At 33.7% G+C, this 23,748-nt stretch overlaps 1 protein-coding gene across 1 annotated transcript; it reads left to right on the top strand.

Annotated features, from left to right (window-relative positions):
• Window positions 1–18,029: 18,029 nt before the first annotated feature.
• LOC145681548 (uncharacterized) lies at window positions 18,030–20,667 on the top strand. Its single transcript, XM_081753187.1, has 2 exons — window positions 18,030–18,918; window positions 20,471–20,667. Exons 1-2 carry the CDS (start codon window positions 18,074–18,076, stop codon window positions 20,529–20,531), a joined length of 906 nt encoding a protein of 301 aa, XP_081609313.1. The 5' UTR covers window positions 18,030–18,073; the 3' UTR covers window positions 20,532–20,667.
• Window positions 20,668–23,748: the final 3,081 nt, after the last annotated feature.

Genomic DNA, 23,748 nt, shown 5'->3' with positions numbered 1-23,748 from the left:
AATTTCATTTCATTTTCAAAAATTACAGACATTTTCTGTAATGTGGTAAATATATACTGAAAGTTTTGGCTTTAATGGTAGAACTCTAACAACCTTTGGCTTTAATGGTAGAACTTTTGTCTCATAGAAAGACCTACAGCTCAGACTGTAACTGCCACAGAGATACAAACAATATCTAGTTTTATATTTGTTTGATTGGATGTAATATATGGTGTGAACTAATGTAACATATGTGTTATTATAACTTGTGACGAGGAACTATAACGGAAATAAATATATTCACACGAAATATTTTCCTGAATATTTTCTTTTAATGATGTGGAAACACTAAAAGATAGAAGTGGAACTACATGCCACTTTGTCTTTAGAAATCCAGTGGACATTAATACTCAATATTTAATTCACAAGTAAAGACAAATAAAAAAGATCCTTAGCATTTCATATTTTATAACTAAGAAGTGTGCTTCAAGTTTGATATTAAGTGATATTCTCAAACAACAATTTCTTATTCTTCTCACATAACAGTGCACAAATGACTAATAAACTGACACTTTCGTCCCAAGATTACATACATAGACCCTATTCATTACTTTACATTTACAGAATGGACAACACGGTTTTTGTTTCACTCTGCAAGCACAAACATTTACTTCTGCTTATGTCTTGCACATAAAACGGGAGACAAATTCAACAGGTCTGAAATATTCAGTCGTTATTATAGGTTTAAATACCCTGCTTCTTCTACGTAACAATACTCTAATGGATTTAATGGTTGGGTTTCATCCAGCACAGTCATCCCTGTGTAGCACTGAACATATGCACGCTGTATATGAAAGAGACAGTTAATGCTAATGAGAGTGAACACAGTTAAGAAAAGTTAGTAGTATTTGCTTTGTTGTATCATTCAAATCGTGCCATATCACAGTTTGTTTTTGATGAACCAAGTACTTTTGCTATAAAAAGCTCGTCGTTTTGTATCATTCCTTCATCCAAGGGAGCAACCCCAAAATTGCTTTTCATTGTTAGCGATGTAATTGCTGTTTTAAATGTTATAAGTTTTGCCCCAGTCTTACTTGTGGTTAGTATCACATACAGTTAGTCTGCGACCGGCACGAAGAACATAATATAAGAGTGCAGTGCATATTTTCCGTCATTTTGTGAAGTGGTATGTATTTTATAGATGGTTTGTACCTTTGGCAATCTACATTTCTTAGACCACAATTTTGATAACTCTTTTTGAATGGCATATTGCGGAAATCATAACATCTGTATCTAGTGAGGCAATAATAACTCTTTAAGTGGAATCAGTTTCTACCATGTGTTGGATGTATTTCGTGATTCTATTATCAGCTTCGTCACATTCACAGTAAAATGAACAAATCCTTCCGTTAATTTCAGGCATAGCTTCGGATTGTTCGTGATCTCCCAAGTACAAAGAGTTTGCGCAATTTCCTTCATCGACAGTCCACTCAATCAAGAGCTGTTGCAAACGTGCTTTGTTCTGGCTTAAACCCCCATAAAGTATCCATGTTGACAGGAAGGAATACATTTGGGTTACTAGTAATTACATCAATAGGACCAACATTTTTTGTCGTCTCAGCCGTTCCCAGTTTTTGATACTTTTCTCTTGATACAAATAAAACGAGATGTCAGTGCGCAAAGAACCTTCGGAGACTTTTAAGATTATCTTCCATAAGTAGCCAAAGTAGTCTCCAAACGTCTTACACATAAGCCGTTTGACATAGACATAGCGGCTCGTACATCACAAAGTCAATCACCGTTGCTACATTTGTTTCCTGCTTTGGTAGATAAGTAGATATATAATTTTTTTCAAGTTCTTTGCTGAGTTGTGCTTTATCCGTTTTCTTGAAGAACCCATCATTTGCTAGATAATACGGTGTAGATGTAAGCTCGTATTTTAGTAGTGTCTGAATATCGAAACTTCTTGAACATGCTACTTCTATGAATCGAATAGTATTATTAGTTTCTTGGATCGCCGAGCCAGTTGCATGTTTCTTTGTCTTTGGAAATTGTTTAGGTATGGGGTCTAGAATACCTTAGGATTTCTCAATCAATCTTTCTTGAATGAAGTTTTTGTAGCTAGCATATCCTTCTTCTTGCATACAGAGTAAGTATTCAACTATTACTTGACCATTTTTCTTCCAGTCATAATGTTAGAAATTCCACAATTATCAACTTTCGAGGACGAATTTTCTCGCCCAAACACAACAGTTAACATCTCTGAAATATTCTGCTGCTCTTGAATTGTTAAAGACTTTGAAAACTCGTGATGAAGAGCATATTCATCATCTTCATTAAGGCCACAAAACTGTCTCAAAAACGAAATTATGTTTTCTTTCTCATGCTTGATAAGGACACGTTTTCTTATGGCTTCTTTCCGTCTGGTTATTAAATCCATTTCTCTTATGTGGCTTATTGTAGTATTCCTCTAATGCGTGATCCAATGCAACACTGCTAAATCTATGGTTACTATGTTGAACTGTGAAATGACCGTTCTTAAACTCATTATGGAGTAGACGATGTTCTTGTTCTAGTTTTAAACAATCGTGGTAATATAGAGAATAATTTCTCCTGTCACATGAGAAGGAAAGTGGCAAACACTCTCTTAGGCTGCACACATGCAAGTCCAAGTTGTTTTCTCTGTCCGCTCGAATTAAGTCTCGGAGAAGAAGAGCCAGTGTGGAGAAAAGCTGATCCTAAAGAACAAATATTTTAATTCTTTGTGCTCCACTTTCTCTAAACTTCTCAAAGTCCATTCTGATGGTACTCAGATTTCAATTTAGATAAACTTTGTTCTTCGTATAGTGATAATTGTATGCATTTAACTGTCCAGAACAATTCGGAATATTTAGTTATATTAATCTGTTCCATGAAATTTTACAACAAAGACTTTAGAGAGTTGATGAAGTAATATAATATCTATCATTACTCAAGTTATAGTGGTTAATAGGGTTCCATCGTAGAACGCTTCAACAGAACTCTTAAACAAAACATGTGGAAGAAGTTAATTAAGCAAAAAATTATAAATGGAAAGAGATATTACCAACATTAGTTAGTGAGTACAGTAATAAAGCACATAGAACAGTTGGTATAAAACCTGTGGAAGTTAGTAAAAGGAATGAACAAATAATATTGGAGAAAGTGTATAAGAAAGAATATGAGTGTGTTAAACCTAAATATGAAAATAATGATTACTTTCGTATAAGTAAGTCTAAAGGTTTGTTTGAGAAAGGATACACACCTAACTGGTCAACAGAAGTATTTTTTATTAAAGAGGTTATTTGCTAACATAGAGAATAAAAGATTTGGACAACGAGGATGAAGAAGGAGGGTTATATGAGCAAGAATTATTAAGAACTGAATATAAAGATGAGTACCTTATTCGAAAAGTACTGCGCAAGAAAGGTAATAAAGTATATGTTAAATGGCTAGGATTTAATGATTCCCATAATAGTTGGATAGATAGAGATAATGTTGAAGTTTAAGTTTCGTATGTTTAGTCTTTTTATGATTCTCATACAAGGATCCTGCGGTTGTGACTTCAATGCTACCAAGTTATGTCAAAGCCCATAAAAATGAAATAAATGATTTTATATATAATAAATATGAGTACTATGGATATACAACATAATAAGAGGTACAAGTTGGATCTCTCCTGAATTTTATATGAAATGTAATCTAATTATTTTTGAGTATTTCACTCATGACTAAGCGATACCACGATAACATCAGAAAATGAGAATAAAGATTAGAAGAAATCGAACAAACATTGGAAAAATTAAGGATTCAAAATAATGTCTTAAAAGAAGTAGCAGCACCATATACTAATGACAGTTTAAAAGATAATTGTTTTCATATATAAGAAGAATAAACTAGATGATCCTTTCCCTTATTATGCTATCATATCTCAGAAGGGGAGTTTATGCAAACCTCTGAATGAAGCGTATGAGAAATATCCAAACCTCGAGGTCATTTACGAAAGGTTTAGAGACCCCAATAGTGTTAAGCTGTTTAACGTAATGCAACAAGAACTATATATGCGTAAAGGTAAAGGTAATGAGTTTCGGACACCACTATCAGAAGAAAGCCTAGTTAAAGAAATTGACTACTTGTATGTTTGGTTGAAAATTAATCAACTCTGAAAGTAGTCAGCTAAAATTTCCTTCAAAAGCCATAATAAAAATGAATTTTTTATGAACTGTCTCATAAAAGTATCCCATTATGTATGTCCATGATGTTTGTTTAAATGAATATAATGTTGTTTCTAGAGTCATGGTAAAAGGTTCTGCTGGCTATGATCTCTATTCTTACGAGACTGTGAGAATAAAACCTGGACATACTCATCTACCTAAAACTGGAGTTAAGATAGCCGTACCATAAGGATACTTTGGGAAAATCTTTTCTATAGCAAGTTTGAGTTTAAAAGAAGATAAAGATGTGTGTGTGGGTGTTATAGACAGTGAATATCACGTAGAAGTTATGAAAGTAATTAAGAAAAGAACATCGATAATATGGCCTATCTGTGAACTATTTGGAGTTAACGCGATGCTTAGATATTTTAACTTCCTTCCTTTCGTGAAACTGCTTTTCAATGATTTCAGCGGATTGGACAGTTAGTTTTAATAAACAGCGAATCATTATCAATCGAAGTAGTTACAGAATTTAATAACGAAAGCGAAAGAGGTGCTGGAATTTTCAGATCATCAGGTACATCATGAAACGTGAAGTAAGTCGAGCAGATTTGCTCCTCCAATCAAAATAGTAACGATATAGAAATTGAAGCTCATTAGGTATCTTCTCTCTAAATCCTAACACAAAAGCATTTGATTAACATTGCCTCGTTGAAATCTCTATCCAACATACTTTATCGGCAAACTCTCTGATAAACGTGAACATGAGCTAACGTTGTCTCAATCAACCTTATCAGCAAATTTTGTTAAAAATCTTCAGATAATTTTCTGTATGATATAATCACCCAATCAACCTTATCAGCAAACACTGTTTGAAATCTTCTGATATTTCGTTGCATGTTATAGTCAACCAGTTAACTCTCTGCAAACTCTCTTAAGAAATCTTTAGATAAGTCATTATATTTTAAGACTTCCCAATTGATCTTATCCTTGTATTTACGTATGAAATCTTCTGTAAAATTTTCACTAAAACGCATATAAGACAATTGTTTATCTGTTAGTGTATCTAATGTTTCATCTGACAAGTTCATAATATACTTCTGAAAAAATATTTTATATAAGTTGTTCATTATCTTTCTTAACAGCACCTTTAAATAAATGATCTAACATACCAATAGCAAAACAAAAAATAATTAAATCAGGATTAGCTCTTTCACCATCATCGTCATCTAGATTATCATTTTCATCTGGGTTACAATAAATATCATCTGTATCCTACTCCACATCCATTAAAAGATCATCATCTCCATCATCTAAATAATAACACACGATTGAATACAGGTGTAAGAGATAATACTTGTTTAGCAAGTTCCATTACGATGTTCTGTAAAAAAAATATAGTTAATTTCATTTTTAAAGATTTTCTATGTAATAAATATGGATATGGAGTGTTTTTAATACACGATCAACTTAAACTTATTCATAAAGACCTTAAAAGTCTAGGAGCACTAATAGAAAGACAAGTACTATTAAAAGAAAAGCAGATGTTGCTAAAAGAATACAGTTCAAGAAAAACAGAATGCGGAACTAGAATCAAATTGAGATAGTGATAAAGAAAATGATGAGGTAGATTCTTAAGTACATAGTTTAGATTGTAATTATCTATGGCTTTTATGTGATAATCTCATAGAAGCCGCTTTATAATAAATAAGACGACTACTGTTAAGAAAAAAAATAAATCAAACCAAAATTTACAAGGACAGAACGAGAAAATTAGTTTAAGAATTAATAGTAACGATATAACAAAAATGTAATCAAATCAAAATTTGCAAGGACAAAACAAGATAATAAAGTCTTTAGTTAAGCGTACTGTAGTAGAGTTAAGGAGTATATGCAAAGAGAAGAGGATAAGAGGTTATTCCCTACTAAGAAAAGCACAACTTATTGATCGTAATAATGGTAGCGATATATCAAAAATGAAATCAAATCAAAACTTTCAAGGACGAAACAAAAAGATGAAGTCTAGTTAAATGTACTGTAGTAGAGTTAATGAGTATATGTAAAGAGAAGGGAATAAGAGGTTATTCCCGACTGAGTAAAGTAGAACTTATTGATGATGAAGACAAAATGAATAGGTATGAAGATGAAGACAAACAAAACAGATTAAAGTTAGCCCAAACATTTCCATTTGAAAAAAAATCTTTGGAAAACAAATTCCTGAAAGACTAGATTGAAAGAAAGAACACTGTTTCTATTTGAAGAAGAAGTAACTGAAGAAACTAAACCAGCACTCATGCCTATTAAAGTAGAAAAAGAAAAAACAGCATCAAAAAAGAGATTAGACTATTAAAGTCGATAACATAGGTGAATATAGACCCAACGAAATTTTTAGATGTAATTGGAAGAGTTGCTATTAAAAAAATTAAAGAAGAGCTAAAGTTCTCTCCTGTCAAAGTTAATCTTGTTTTCATTTGTGACTATCAAAGAAAAAGAAGTACAAGAATTTAATTTTAAAACGTCAAAAGAGAGAATATTATAATCAAATGACTTAGATCAATGCATATACCATGCTAAACGAAAATTTCGTAGAGAAATGGAATAATTTCAAGGTAGAGGATCACCAAATTTGGGCATCGCACCAAATTAAACATTCAGAAACCATACTAAACAAATATGTACCATTACTAACTTCTTCCTATATTGAACTTTCCAAACTAATAAGAGAGAAAAAAAGCAGTAATTAATGTTCAAAATAAAAGCAATACATGTTTCTTGTATTCTGGAGCAAGTTACTTAAAACCTATAGAGCGTGAATCAAATTCTCAAAGACTTTCCAACTATATACAACTTGTTAAAGAATTAGAAAATAAGTATTGTGATGGGATTGAATTCCCTGTACAATTAAAAGACATAGTGAAGTTCAAAAAAAGAGGTAACATTTCAATTAACGTTTATAGTTATGATAAGAAATATAATATACATCCACTTCAAATCACGAAACATAACTAAGTTAGTGGAACGTTAATCTATTATATACAAGAGATGAAGAAAATAATCATTACTGCCAGATAAAAGACTTATCAAGATTAATAAGAAGTCAAGTAACAAAACATCAGGAGAAGTTACACTTCTGCGATATGTGTTTAACAAGACATTTTAGAAATGAGAAGCAGATACAACAACATAAGCTATATTTAAAAAAAAAAAAAACATGAGGCTGTTAGATTATAACTTCCGAAGCCATATGACAATCAAATAGAATTTCAAAACAATAATCTACCTTTAAGAGTACCATTTGCAATATGTGCTGATTTTGAATGTATATTATGTAAAATGAAAATAGAAAATAATTATGATAAAACAGTAAAATACCAAAAGTATGTTCCAATGAGTTTATGTTACTATATTAATTACTCAAATGGAGATTACAAAAGCTCTGTTAATTATATTGGTCTAGATGCTGTGAAAATATTTGTTGAAATGTTACGAAATGATGCAATAGAAATAAAGAAGATATAAGATCATCATAAAGATGAAATGGATATTCTAACTGAAGAGGAAGAAGAAATATATAACAGCTTAGATACATATCATATATGTGAGAGAAGCTTAAGTGATTCACCACCAGCAGTTTGAAAACAAATAAATTAGAAAAGAACATACTATTCTACAAAAATAAGGGTAATATGAGCGACAAAATAGTAGAATGGAAATGTCAGTTAAGAAGTTGTTTGTATAAGATAAACAAAAATAAAGCAAAGGTAAGAAATCATGATCATTTAACTGGAAAGTTCAGAGGTACAGTTCACAATTATTATAATTTGAAATGCAAGAACCCTAATTTTATTCCAGTGTTTATTCACACCTTAAGTGGTTATGATACTCATTTGTTTGTTAAAGGGCTTGCTTACGATACAAGTGACATAAAATTAATTGGAAATAATGAGGAAAGATATATAAAATACCCGAAACACATGAAGCTTGATAAAAGGAATGGGGTCTATTTGCGATTTCTAAATTTATTTAAGTTAATGTCTAAGAGTTTAGCAGAACTAGCGAATAACCTTACAAAACAACAATATAGAGACATATCAAAATACTTTCGCAATGATCTATTAGATTTTGTAATTTAAAAAGGCGTGTGTCCATTAGATTACATTGACTCAATTGAGATAGAAGAAACAGAACTACCACCAAAAGAAATGTTCTTCAATAAGGTTTCCAAACTCATCTAAATGATCAAGAGTATGAACATGCAAAAAGTTTAGGAATTATTCGATATTAAAAACATTGCAGAATATACCAAGCTTTATAACAAAACGGATGTGTTAATATTAGCAGATATGTATGAAAAATTTAGAGATGTATGCATAAAAGCTTATGGTTTAGATCATTCTTGGTATTTCACTGCTCCTGGCTTATCGTGGGATTCAATGTTAAAGATGACAAAAATCAATCTAGAAAAGCTGATAGATTATAATATGATATTAATGATACAGAAAGGTATTAGAGGTGAAATATCACAATGTATCTATGTAGTAAAAGATATGTAAAAGCAAACAACAAATATATGGAAAGCCATAACAAGAATGAGTGTTCAAAGTATGAAGCATATTTAAATACAAGTAATTTATATGGTTGGGCTATGAGTCAAAAGTGCTCTGTAAAGGCTTTAAATGGGTTAAACCTTACATAGACATAATGAATGTTACAGATGATTCTGAGATGGGTTATATATTAGAAGTTGATTTAGAATATCCAAAGTATCTACATAATAAGCACTCAGATCTACCATTAGCTCCTGAAAACATGTGTCCACCAGGATTAAAACAATCAAAATTATTAACTACATTTTATAGCAAAGAAAGATATGTTAGTCACTATAGAAATTTAAAACTGTATGTCACTTGGAATATGATTAAAGAAAGTTAATAGAGGATTAGAGTTCAAACAAACAAATTCGTGAAAGAAAAATATAGATTTAAATACTAATATGAGAACGAAAGTTAAGAATTATTTCGAGAACTTTTACAAACTAATGAATAATAGTGTATTCGGGAAGAAGATGGAAAATATTATAAAGAGGCCATGTATTACCTAAGAATCTGATCCGAAGAATTTAGAGAAATATAATAGCGAAACCGAACTTCGATTTCAGAATAATATTTACTGAAGATTTGTGTGCGATGCATATGGAGAAAAAGAAACTAACATTCAATAAACCAATATATGTTAGAATTAATGTATTAGAATTATCAAAACTATTAATGTACGATTTCCATTACAACACTATGAAACCTAAATATTGAATCAATATAAATTTATGTTACATGGATACTGATAATTTTATGTATGAGATAGAAACAGATAATGTCTATAAAGACTTAAAAGAAATGTTTGATGTATTTGATGCAACCGAATACGAAAAGGCCATTAAATATGGTACACCTCTAATAAACAAAAAAGTATTAGGCAAGATGAAAGATGAAAAGGATAGTAGAATAATGACTACATTCTTGGACTACGATATAAGATGTATGCTTTTAGAATAGAAAATAAAGAAAAGAAAAAGTCACAAGGAATAACTAAATGTGTAGTAGCGAAAGAGTTGAAGTTTGATGATTATAAGAAACTCATATTCGATAATATAAAAAACATGTAAAGATATAAACCTTATTCGTAATCATAAGCATGATGTATATACTGTTAACACGTCAGTGCACGCCCTCAAATTGTAACATGAGGACACGCCATGGCGGCAATTTGCTCACGCAAGTTTTGATAGTTAATTTCAATATTTTTATATTTTTATTGAGAGTGAAAAATTTATTCTATGAAATTTTGGCTTCTTAGCTTATTATAGACACTTTCAGTACCTGAAAAAGATTAACCTAAAGATTTTGAGAAAATTTTTGTTATGTTTTCACAATTTTTGAATTTTCTATTACTACACGAGAACACGCCACGTTAGCAAATTGCCGCATTAGCTATTTGGGCTATAGGAAATTTTCTCCGTCATATTGGCACACGTTTTATTATTACAAATACAAAAAAATGTACAAAAACCTCATTAATGTACTAGAACAGTGATGTTATGAAACTAGTCCTGTGAAATTTAGAACGTATATTTACATGTCACCTTCTCCTTCCTTATCGTTTGCAGCTAGTCCTTGGTCACACTCGGTGCAGTCTGTGCTTGATGGTCTTATGTTCCTTGCATTTCGAAGTGTTGCCGTTGATGCATAAAACAGTAGTTTTCCTGTTCTTTCTACGAGGGCAGATACAGCAAAGTCTATTGTGACGTCGCTGATCAGGTGCTGCTTGAGGTTCTTGTCTAATTGGCTGAAGTTGAAATATCTCAACTAGCCGGTCCTTTATTGACCTTGCGATTGGATAGTTTGCAGCTATTCTTCTTTGCGTATAAGCTGTCGACCAAGTGATTTCAAGAAGTCTTTTCTTGCAGGCTTCTTGAATTCATTATCTCCCATGTTGTTGGCTTTCCAAATAACAAACGAATTTATTCCACCAACATTCCATTCAAAGAAGAACATTGTTAGTGGCCAGCTATTTGATACACTCGATACGCTATACTATTTTTACATGACGTCACTGACATCTACACCACAATTGATTTTGTTGTAGAAGGTAATTGATGGTTTGCATGCATCACCTGTACTTTCACAAATCTCATCATTCTCCTGCCATGTGGAAAATAATACCATATACTTGTTCTTTGCAGCTTTGTACAATACTAGTGCCACCTGTTGTTCTACTCTTCAAACAATAAGTTTAAAGAATGAGCAAATGGCCGTTAAAATACAACACTTAACACTAGAACACGCCCGTTAGCAGCCTGCTCACAACAATCTTTACGTGGTTACACGCGCCGTTAGCAATTTGCTCACGGTGACCAATACACACCCTTCCACTCCAGAACCATGCACGTGACTGGCAAACCCGGTCAGGGTCAGATAGAGGTGGGGTGGGTAGGGGATAACTCGGCCTCTCCGCCCGTATTGTCTTAGAATAAGGAAAGTGCAGATGTTTTTGCAAAACTGCGGCAATTTTCCGCGGGTGCGTGTAACGACGAGTTAATAAGTTAGCGTTAGATCCGAATGATGGTAAAATATATATACTAGAGGATGGTGTAAATACTTTAGCTTGGGATCGCTATAGGATAGAAGAGAAGTAGATGTAGCTGTAGATATAAGTTATTTATAGTTTTTAGATATAAGTTTAGTTATAGTTCTTAGATATAAGTTAGTTATAGTTTGAGATATAAACTTATAGATGCATGTTTTGTTATGTTTCTTAGATATAAGGTTTTATGGATATCAGAGCATTATACATCATTCTGCAAGACATTTTTCAGTGGCTGAACAATAGACTTCGTAAAGAGGTATTATAAGAACACTTTCTGAAAATTGGATAGGCAAGTAGGGAAAATGTTGATTTTGTGAAAGGTTACTAAATCTAGTTACAAAGAAATCACTCAATCTGGTTATTTTCGTGAAAATGTACTAAATCTAATTACAAAAAGTCACTAAATATGGTTATTTTTGGAAAAAGGTACTAAATCTTGTTATTTTTGGAGAAATCTGGTTGCATGCTACAAAACGATATGCTGCTAATGAGGGATACTTTCCTTCTGTGCTAGCGGTCGGTGGGCAATGTCACTCGTGTACTGCGGCCAGTGAGATGGTTGTTGCAGAAGGAATATTTACCCTCTACCAGGAAGGTTGCAGCAAAGTGGATCCCCAAACTTCTGATAAAATAACAAAAGCAGGAAAAAGTGAGAACTTCACGGACAGTGTTGGAACATTATGCAAGAAATGAGATTGCTCTTTTGGAGAAGCTCGTAACTGGTGATGAGACGTGGAACTATTTTTATGATTCCGAGTCTAAAGAACAGTCTATGAAATGGAGGCACAGTTTTTCTCCCTGGACAAGAAGTGCCGTGAGCAGAAGTCTGTACTGAGATAAATGTCAGCAATATTTTAGGATAAGGACAGATTTCTGCTGGTGGACTATCTTTCAGTGGGTGCGGTCATTAATACAGCATATTACTGTGATCTCTTAAGGAAGTTGTGAGAAAATATCAAGGATAAGTGTCGTGGTAAGTTCTCCAAAGGTGTTATACTTTTGCACGACGATGCCCCTTACACACGGCATCTGAAACACTTGACACATTGGCGACTCCAGGCTTTGAAGTGTTTCTTCATCTCCTTATTCGCCTGATCTAGCTCCATCTCATTATTATCTGTCCCGAATCTCAAAAAGCATCTGAAAGGTCACCGTTTTCCGAGTGTCAAGCGTAGAGATGGAAAGGTGGGAAAAAACCAATAAACCCTTTTGGGCTTTTAAGTTTTTTCCCAAACCGTTTTTTTTTCTTCCCAAAATTTGGGTTTTTGCTGAAAAAACTTGACCAATTTTTCCCCTTATGCTTTCTTCTTTTGTACTTTTTTGTTGTACTTGAACCCCTATATACTGTGTTGTTTAATATCTATATGCTTATTGTTATCGAATCAAGTATCTAGTAAACATTAACTTGAAGTATTTCTCGTTTAATTTATCTGTATGTGTGAACTAGTCAGATAGGTTATATGTATCTGGTTTGGAAACACTGCATCATATGGTCTGGTAACACTGCATCATATGGTCTGGTAACACTAGTGAGCTTTTGTTTCTGGTGTTCAGAGGCAGCTATTTATGGTTTATGGAAAAGTAGACGTTTTAATACAGTGCGAAACATGAAAAGGCCGAAACGTTTTGTCTGGAAAGTTTCCAATCAAAGGGTTAACAAGTCTGCTGATTGTAAATATTGTGGGAAACATTATAGTTTCCCAAATGTGGATAAAATGGGCAGTCACATTGACAACTGCTATAAGTGCCAAGTCCAAGTCAAAAGTAGCATATAAGCAAGTTCAAATCTCCATAGCTCGTTGAGAAATATGCAGTCCTTCACGCGTTCGGAAGCGACTACGACAAACAAAACAATCCCGACGAGTGAAGAAACAACAGACACATCACCACAACCATCATGTAGTGGCAGAAGCAGTGGCAGGACAAATATCTCGAATTGGATTACCGATAATAACCCACAAGAGCAAACAGTTGTACCTACTTCACCTTTGTGGGTAGGAAAACGAATCAATGTGTGACAAACGCAACTAAAAACCTTCATGGATATCATGAGTGAAAAGGAAAATGTAAGTATCAGATAGATGTTGGGTTCTTTCTTGGAATGGTTTTACATGCTATTACTTTCGCAGATTGTATCATGATTCGCCGGGCTGAACCGCTTGATTTTGAAGTACCCCTTCATTATTTATGAGATTTATTTCTTTAATTGATTAGAAACATCCTTCCAAACACAATTTATTCATAACTTCAAGGTAATACTTTACATTAACTAGAACAGTGATGTTCAAAGGTTTTTACAGGCTCAGTCAGTTTCTGGAAGTATTTGTGTCTTTGGGGCGATATCTATTGTGAGACTTCACGAAATAGGGGTGAGCGAGCGAAGGGGGTTAGAAACCCCGCAGGGCTCATTCTAGTCACTTTTCTAGTCAAAGTAAAAATTTGGCAACTTCGATTTCCAATTTCATTATTCCACATAAAAGTTCCTTACTACTACTTACTCATTCCATAAGTTTCTTTCTACTTCGAGTACTCGCGTAATGTCATCATAAGATATCATTTATTAATGACTACTGACTATAAAAGTTTGTTTCTTACCACTTACCATGTTTCACATATTTCTGAACAAACGTGGATCAAAGGCGCTAGAAATTCAATAGGGTAGGGTGATTTCTTGCGCTTCCCATTGTTAAAGGGAAACAAGCGTGCGACGAGAAATTATAGATAGCCTGCTTAGGTCAAAGATTAACAATTGCCACTCACACTAGCAGTTAGAAAGAATTTTCACAAAATTTATCCTTGATTTCTGCACGGTCTTATGGTACCATCTACGAAATTTGATCCGGCAAGCCTTTCTCTTATCTATACATTCATAATGAATCGTTCATTCGACTCTTTAATCCGGTGATTTGATTAATGTTTCGGTTTTGTGAATGAATATGTTCTAATCGCAGAGCTCGTTGTTTTCTACTTTTATCACAATAGATGAGTTACGTAATTTCGTCACGTCCGCTACGAAGCTCGGAGCAAGGCTACAAAAGTCACGTTTTGGGTTCCAAACAATACGTCTGCTAGGTAACAAAAAACAGGCAAGGGCGTTTTCACTTTATTTTCACGCTAATACGCTCCCTTTCCTGCCTTATTTGTAATCTGTTTGCTCTTTTAAAGCTCATTCTTTCGGAAACTTGCAATTATTTCTTTCATTATAGTGTTTTTAAGCGAAGATAATACGTAACCATTGTATTTTCCAAATGTAGCTCATGTGTTTGGATCCCAGTTGAAGCAAATGAACCGCAAATACTGGCGGAAATACGTCACACTTATAGCCAGTCCATTTATGCTAACACAAAACATAGCTGAGCGAGCGAAGTGGGTTAGAAGCCCTGCAGAGCTCGTTGTTTTCTACCTTGATTAATCGGTTCTTCGGAACAGTTTATGAACTGTTCCGTGAAGTCAATTCTTTAGGGATCGATTCATTGAATGAATTGGATAAAAGAAATATGTGCCTTTTATCCATCCTTTGTTTTTTAATGCTGTTAGTTATAATCTTGAAAACTTAGTGTTGGTTACTTATGAAGAATATGTTTCTAAATTTATTTACCATGACACCTGCATTATATTAGTTGCACAAGGACTTATTATGTACAAGGTGTGTGTATTTAAGTGCTTCCTTAGAAAAGGCAAGTTAAAATTTTACCAATAAACCAAGTTTCTTGCAAGTTGCTAACTTAGTTTAGTTGATTGTGAATCATCGTAATTATAATGATTGCTTCAATTTACTGGAGCGGTGTTATCCAAATTTTAAAATCCACCCCAGTTCTCTTCCATAATATTGAGTTCCTGACATGTAAGTGCTTCTTCCTGTATCTCCAATTCGCTTGAACAATATGTTGTAAAGGGCCTAGCTTCCGCAGTTACAGTAGAGTAGTGGGCTCATAGTGACTCACGAGAGTCGTGAGTGAAGATTGTTGTGAAAGCTCGCTAATCATAAGGTTCTGTGATCGAATCTTGCTCACAGCCTTAGTTATTTCCCTTTTCATTTTTTATTTTCATAAAATATTTTCTGTTTTTTTTTAGTTCAAATGAAAGATTTTATGTTTTATCCTTTTACAATTGTTGTCGCAGCAACACATTTCTGGCAAGAGTTTTATATACGAACACCAGATTGGAAGCACTTTCAAGGGTTAGTCACCAGGCGATACAAAAACAATTTAATCGTTACTGTAAACGGACTATCATAATTTTCCCAAACTAGTTAAGGCTTATGAGTTTTAATTCTGAAGCAAACAAGAAAAGAAAGCCAAACATTACTGTCCTTTATAGCCATAAGGAGATATAACACTCATTGCAATAATCTGGGTGGAATAAAAAGTCCCGTGCGTGGACATGCGCTTAACACAGTGCATAACGCAGAAATAAGTAATTATATATCCCTTTTCAAATGCTGTCAATGCTCCTCTCAGCTGCATGGAACACACATTGCATTAACTTCCACCCAAAGTTAATAAGAAACACAAACTACAATTTCTACAGTGTAAGATAAACAATGTATGAAAGGAAAAAATTGCTTTTGCAAAAAAAAAGAAAAGAAAAGAAAAAAAGAAAAAGAAAAAAAGGAAAAAATTGCAATTTATAAGGTTGTGGTGCTTTTTGAAAGTATCCTTCCAAAACCAGATAACCACTGATATTCAGTTTATGTACCGATAATGTTTCAAGCAACCTTTTTTTTATATAACTTTCTTTTAGCGTTATATAAACACAATAAGGTGTCTTATATAATAGTACTGAAAGCAATTAGAACTCTCATCTGTTTTACTCATGGTTGATTGAAACATACTTTCATGGGCGTCTCTGGCATTTTAAATTGGGGGGGGGGGACGGGGACGACTAGAATGCTAGTAGACCCAACTAAAGTTATGAGTACTTTACTAATGGCATCCGCTCTTTCTACCTTTAGCAACACAATTCATCATAATTTTCTTCCATCATTTGTAGACTACTTGCCGAAAAAAAAGTTTATATATAATATGGTTCTTCGGTTATTTCTTCACCTTGACATTCCTACCGGTGAATTCCTGCTCAGTGCTCTTAAATACATTTGCATCAGTGTAGTTTTATAGTCCTCATATATTTCAATTCTTTAGCTAACAAAATCTTAACTCTCTGGAAGAAATTTTACGATGACACTGGATTTGATTGCGAATTTCGAATTCTTGATTTTCATTCTTCTTCTGTATTCTTAATAAACTCAAAAGGAATATTATCTACCTTTTTGTTCTTCATTTCCTGTATGTTTTTGAACTTGCCCAATGATCCATGCTCGTTTACTTGGTTTTCCGTTTTAATGTCTAAAATGTACAGTTTATTCTTGCTGTCATCCGGCTCCTCAATGTATTCTTTCCATCTTCCTCAAACTCAATTCTCTCATTAAACACTCATTTCTATCTTTAGTTTCTATAGTGTCATAGTAGTTGTCCCTTGCTGCCCTTCTACAGTATTCGCATGAAATTTACTTTCATATATAATATTCAAATTTCTTTGTCTTTTTAAATTCCTCTTGTCACCTTCGCTTCTATTGTATATTTCCCTGTCTTTGTAGATTTCCCTTCTTAATTCGCAGATAAACTTTCTATGCATCCTTTCCTTCCTTTCTCCAGTCTCCCTTCGTCATCGAAACCAATTGTTGCTGATTAAGCAATGACAAAATTGTGTGTCTGCAGCCGAGACTACTTTGACTAACCAAGAAGCGTAACTTTTTAATATATATATATCCTTCTTTGAAAGTGACACACGACATTCTAATCTCAATAACCTAACTTTAATTTATTCTGCCTATGCTTTTACTTCTTCTATATAGATCTAAATACTTTCAGCATTGATCCATTTATCTCGTACCACAAATATTTGGGGGGACGCGTACCCCCTGTCCCCCCCGTCAGAGACGCCCGTGCATACTTTACTTCATTTATGGTAAGGTAGGCTACTGTAATAATGATTTCTGAATGTAATTTTTATTCCATTAACTTATATCAAGTTTCCACCTTTCTTTTTCAGACAACGTTGGTAAAGATGTTGGCCAAAGCAATTTACGTGTCGGGGCCAGCTTTCAGTATTGTTGAACATCCCGTTTGGGAAGAATTTTTCAAGAGGATCAGACCATCTTTCACACTGCGAAACCGGAGAGCTCTTTCAACTAATTTGCTTGAACAAGAATACAAAGAGATGGAAGGAAGTTATTAAGTGCAATTAGAAATGCTCCTTATCTCAACGTCCAATGTGATGGCTGAAGCAGTGTGAGAAACGAGGGTGTTATTAACTTTGTAGTGACGAAACCGGAACCAGTGTTGGTTAAATTTGTTAATACAAAAGAATATCGGCATACAGGAGAATATCTAGCCTCGCAAATTGTTTCCGTACTAGAGCAAAACGGACCTCACAAGTTTCTTGCCTTAGTAGGACATAATGCATCTAACATTCAAAAAGCTTTCAGCATCGTGATAGAAAAGGATGGATATGATCATCTAATAGGTTTGGGTTGCATAGCGCATACGTGCCATTTGTTTTGCAATGATATTCGTAAATCGGAATTAGTAATTACATTAGTATCAAGTACGGTAGAAGTTGTGAAAATAATGAAGAAAAGTCAAGTTTAGAATGCTTCTCTGCAAAAACTGTACCAAGAGAGAAATTGTAACACTAGCTTAAAGCTGCCTTGCAAGACACGTTGGGGAAGTTATTTAGAATGTTTGAAAAGCCTTAATGACTCCAAAGTCAGTTTACAGATGCTAGCAGTTAGCGATACTGTGGAACTACCAAAAGACATTAGAGCAAGAATTCTCGTCGAATCAGTGTTTTGGGTCCGGGTGGAAGAGGTAATGGGGCTGATGCAACCTATTGTTACATGGCTTCGAAAACTAGAATCCGACGAATCCAATGTCCATAAGGTTTATCTAGCATTCAAAGACATACAGAATCGACTATCTAATGTATTGCCTAAGTCACAAATAGCGGAAGCAGAACAAACATCACTTCTCGAGAAATTCCAGGAGAGGAAATCGAAGTGTCTGCAACCAATACATCATGCGGCTGTACTACTTGATCCAGCTAATCAAGGTCATGACCTGACAAAAGAGGAACAAATTGATGCGATGGAGTTCATCCATGTTGTAAGTAAAGCTATGAATCTGAATGAAGAAATTGTAACTGAAGAATTGTTTGGCTGTAGATCGAAACAGAAAGGCTTGAGGAGTAAGCGATTTATCTGGTCTTGTGTGGAAAATCTAGATCCTATTACGTGGTGGAAAGAACTTTGTGGTACAACTGTTTTAGTGGAACCAGCTATTAAAATTTTAACTGTACCTGTGACATCAGCAGCTACAGAAAGGTCATTTAGTACATTTTCATGGATTCATAACAAAAAGAGAAACCGATTGACTACTTATTGGAATGGATTGGTAACCTACATGGCTCATAATTGGAAGCTTCTACACAACTATCAACATGGACGCGACTCAAGCAATTGTGATGAAACTGATGTAGAAGAAATTCAGACGTGCAGTCCAACGTTGGGAGAAGCGTCCAGTTCTGGAATAATTGTCACGGAGAAGAACGAAGAAACCACTGGAAGGTAAGTACAATTGTGGGGTCGCGGCAGCTCAGTGGTAGAGAGGTCACCTCTGTTGTTCAAGGTTGCTGGTTCGATCCCAGCTCGCGCCAAATGAGATTTGTGGTGGACAAACGCTGTGAGTGTGGGTTTTCTCGGGCTACCCCGTTTCCTCCCACTTCATTAAACCATTTCATTCATTCCGCATCATCACCGTCTCCCTTAGCCTCGGTGCAAAATCGTTGGACGTTATACTAAATATTTCATTTCATTTCACTTGTGCAGTACTAAACAATCTTTAATGCACGAGCTCCGATTTCACTTTACTGCAGATATTAGGGCAAAATGTTTACCATCTTTCTCTCTCACTTTATTTCTTTGTTATACTGATATTAAAGAATATCGTGAATGTTTCGTAGCAGGATAGTCATTATAGCCTTAAAAGTTTATTTATTGATATATTTCTTTAAATTTTGATTTTTCTCTTATTTCAACAAAAGAATATTTGATTGATTTCCTCCAAATTATTATTATTATTATTATTATTATTATATTATTATTATTATTATTTGCGTTTCAAATCTTAAAGAGAAGTTCCGAAGAAGTAGCGATTAACAATTATTTTAATGAATTGAGGTCTATTTTATGCTATAGATTAATCTGCTTTCATTAAATTTGCAACAATCTTGGTAGACGTAGTTTATGGTATGCATAATAACAAGTAGGAGGAAGCTATAAAATATATCTAGGGTTAAAGGGGCGGATAACATATGGAGTAAAATAGACACATGTAGATTTCAAGCTGTTTTAGTTAAAATTAATCCTCCAATATTTTAACAACTGGGATTTCTTGAACTGTGCCTAAATTGTTAATGTATTTACAAAGCACGCGTTTAACGCTCTTGTAATATTCTATATGCCATTGTAATGGGCAGGCCCGTAGCTAGTGGGTGACCAGGGGGGCTGAACCCCCCCTGCGACCTGCGTCAGCCCTCCCGTAAACTGTCCTAATTGGTCACTATATTTCAAATGCTTTTGTTTGTACGTAGCTCGTTAAAGAAAAAATGTATTTTGTAATGGAACAATTTATATACGTAGAAAGTATGAATGCAATTACATGAAGATAGCCCCCTAAAATTGAGTCAATCACTTCTAAAATTAACTCAGCCCCCCTTCCCTGGCTTAGTATTCTGACTAGAGGCCTGGTAATTGGGAACGATGAGAGGGGTAATAAAAATGCGACATACTTAACATTCATCTAATCAGTATGCATTCAGATGGTATTCTGTCATTCAGTTGCACGAAGCTAGGTAAGGCACACCTTTGTAGTCTTATAACGTGGAACTTGGCAAATTATTCACTCTCTGGAACTTAAAATTTTTATGTTTTGTTGTTATGGAACAATGGTCATTCTTTATAAGTATATGAAGATATAAGTACGTGAACCAGAGGATGACTCTTGTATAAATTCAATCGATATTTCATCAAGTACAGAGGTTTTGCTTTGTTATTTAATATTCATGAAATTGTGAGTTCTTTTATGCCTGATTGTTTTATTTTTATTTTTGTTTTGCAGGTGCAGAAAGAAGAAAAAATATCTGAACGTTCTGAAACAGACACAGATACAGAGAGCTTAAATCTACATCTGTCTGACAAATCAGACAGCATTTCTCTTGAAACTGAAGACGAAGACACGGTTGACTGGTTGTTGGCTATGTAGAAACTACATATTACAAGAGAAGAAGCAAAGTATTGGAAAAGTTGTAGACTTCACCTATGTATTTCTCTTTAATTACATAAAGTTAGAAAAAAGTTATAAGCTTAAGAAAGAAATTGCTAGATAGAAGTACTTGTTTTAATACAGTATGTAGAACTCCTTAATCTGAATCCAAAACCATTTTTTTTGTATCAGGTATGGTGGTTGAGAAGCTTAGAAATAATGGAACTTTTCCTTTTTTAAATATGTATGCCGAAAAGTCAGTATTGTTAAATATGGAGAATGGTCAAAGAACACGTACGTACGGAGAAAATCATGTTTCCAGATATATCCAACAGGAAGTACAATTACTTTGAATACAGTGTTTAATGAAAACAAAACTTGCAATACAATTGGAAATAGCGAAGTAAATGTAGTTAAATATGCAAAAGACTCGAATATTTTCCCAAATTGGGAGAAAAACCGAAGAAATATATTCCCGGGTCTTTGCACATCATTAGTCAAGCGGCAACTGATGCTACAGATGAGTGGTTACAGCAGCAGACAAAAGACTTCTATTTACAAGATACCGCAAATGCATTGATCTAATAGGAGAATATGTGGAATAGTGTGGGAGTTTCAGCTTTCTAGCTCATTTTTTTTGGTAAGGCTCAATCTTTATCAGCACCCCTCGTAATCTACATGTAATCAAATATTTAGATACTTTTAAGATATTGATCTTCATGAAGCTGAGCAACTTTCTAAGAGAGTGGAGCAAAACGTCTGCAATCCTCTCTCTTCTCATAGCAACTATACCCATTATTCCTCTCAAATTTCAATGTAATTTTATATGTTAAACATTTTATTAATCACATTGAGGCAGAAAATGAGTGGTTCACAGACTTCTCTTCACTTACTGTTTTTCATTATGCTATTGTGGTTTTAATTAAACAACTGAGAAATATCAGAAAAATTGGAAGGTTACTTATACACTCATGGTGCCTCTCACCAACATTATTCAATATCTATCTAGAAGAGATCGTGAAAAAGAGCCTACATAATTAACACGGTATTTCGGTAGGAAGTAGAATGATTATATGTATAAAGTTTATAAATGATACGGCACTTCTGGAGAAATCTGAAAAGGAAATCAATAAGATATTAGAAAAGGAATGTGCAAATCATGAGATAAAAGTAAATATTAGAAAGGAAAATGCCATGATGATTTTAACGAAGCGGCCGGTGTCAAATATGTAAATACTGTAGAAGGAAAGAAAATAAAATAGATTACTAGTTCCGATACATGGGTACTATTATTAGTGGTGATATGAAACGCAAACGTTAAACAAAAGCAAGACTAGGAACGGTGAAAGAAGCCTTTAGGAGGAAGAAAAGTATTTTGTGGGACCTTGCAAAAGGGTTGAGAAAAATTTTTTTCTGTGGAATATTGTTCTGTATTGGACAGAAACGTAGATATTGCGTGAAAATGACGAAAAATGGTGTAAGGTTGCGAAATATGGATGTTGAAAAGTCTAGAGACAATTGGGTGGGTCGAGCGTAAACAAACGACAAAGTATTAGAAATGTAATGTGAAAGAACAGGTTTATATGTTATTTTTGAAGAGAAAGAGTAACTGACAGAAACATTGGCAAAGAAAGAATTGTATCATGATGGACGTGCTAGAGGGCATTGTGGCAGGAAGAGAGAGAGTGGATGAAGGAAGCTAAAATTGATGGAAATATCAAAACGGAAAAATCGTACATGAAGACAAAGAGATTACCTGAAGACCGCGGAACATGAAAGCTTCTTAGTTGCGGTAAGTAACCTGCCAATAATGGCAGAATACTTATGATCATGAAGATGTTTTTTGGTGAAATATTTATTATATGCAATAATAAAACATGATACATTTTTGGAATTTTTATTCATTACTCTTTCTTATATTGTTGAATAAATGATGTCGCTTTTTACGTATATGATAGTGAGAGTAATAACTACTAATGCTGGTAACAAGCTATTAAATAAACATGATACTGTAACCTTTCTTTTAAAAGAATTCTTCTAAATCATTCTCAGATCCAAAATACACTTATTTTTACACAAGAAACATAAATCTGAATTAAGAAGGATTAATTTTCTGGTAGTTAGAAAGCAAACAGTACCTCTAAATAATGTCGCTATTTCCAACATGGGTTTAATTATATATATATATATATATATATATATATATATATATATATATATATATATATATATATATATGTAACATACATTTTTACGTGTTCTCGAAGTGTATTGCGAAAAGAGAGAAGCAGAATTTATGGTTAATTTAATGACCTTTTGCTCCCCAGCACAATTCATAAAATATCTCTCTTCTAAACTTGCACATAATACCATATATTAAAGAGAGGTTTCATTGTAATGGTTATGTCCTTTTAGTCTCCAAAGAAGGTTTATTTATTTATCTTCACGAACATCGAATTACATCTATACATCATTCTTTTAAACCGGAGAATAAGTTGCTGTATATATTATGTAAAGTTCTAGTTTAGCGTCTATTATTGACGCTAACGCGCATATTACTGAAAGTAATATAAAAACTGATTGAACATACTTACTAATAGTAACGGTTAACGGGAATACTATAAAAACCCATATATACAAAAGTTTTCTTCTCCAAAGATCATGTTAAATTAGAAACCAACAAAACATGTTTCACCAACAACGAGCACTCTGTTCTTTACTTGCAATGTCACATTCATTGTATTAGAAACTAAATATGATATCTTGGGATATGTGTTGCTGACAAGTGATATTGTCACATAATTTTTTCTTAAAGCTTAATATTTATTCCCAACTTTAATAATCTAAAATGAAATTTCAGACTATGATTTGGGGAGATACTGTAAATATTTCCTGGTTTGTATTGTTATTAACCACATGAACAACTTGTAAAGACTGCAATTACTAGGATCAAGCTAATCTCGGATTGAGGATATTATAGACAGAAATTTTATATTCTCGTCTCGCCGCCCACATAAAAGCGACCTGCACCCATTCAATATCCAATAAACCAATCAATTAGCATAATCGCAATACGCTCAATATCTCCACCTTACCGTGGTGGGGGGCTTGCGTGCTCTAGTGATCCCAAGAGC

This window comes from Thermobia domestica, chromosome 3, assembly GCF_964235325.1.
Source record: "Thermobia domestica chromosome 3, izTheDome1.hap1.1, whole genome shotgun sequence".
In the NCBI taxonomy this organism is placed as follows: domain Eukaryota; kingdom Metazoa; phylum Arthropoda; class Insecta; order Zygentoma; family Lepismatidae; genus Thermobia; species Thermobia domestica.
The sequence above is the reverse complement of the archived record's forward strand: the minus strand, read 5'-3'. Positions and strand labels throughout refer to the sequence as shown.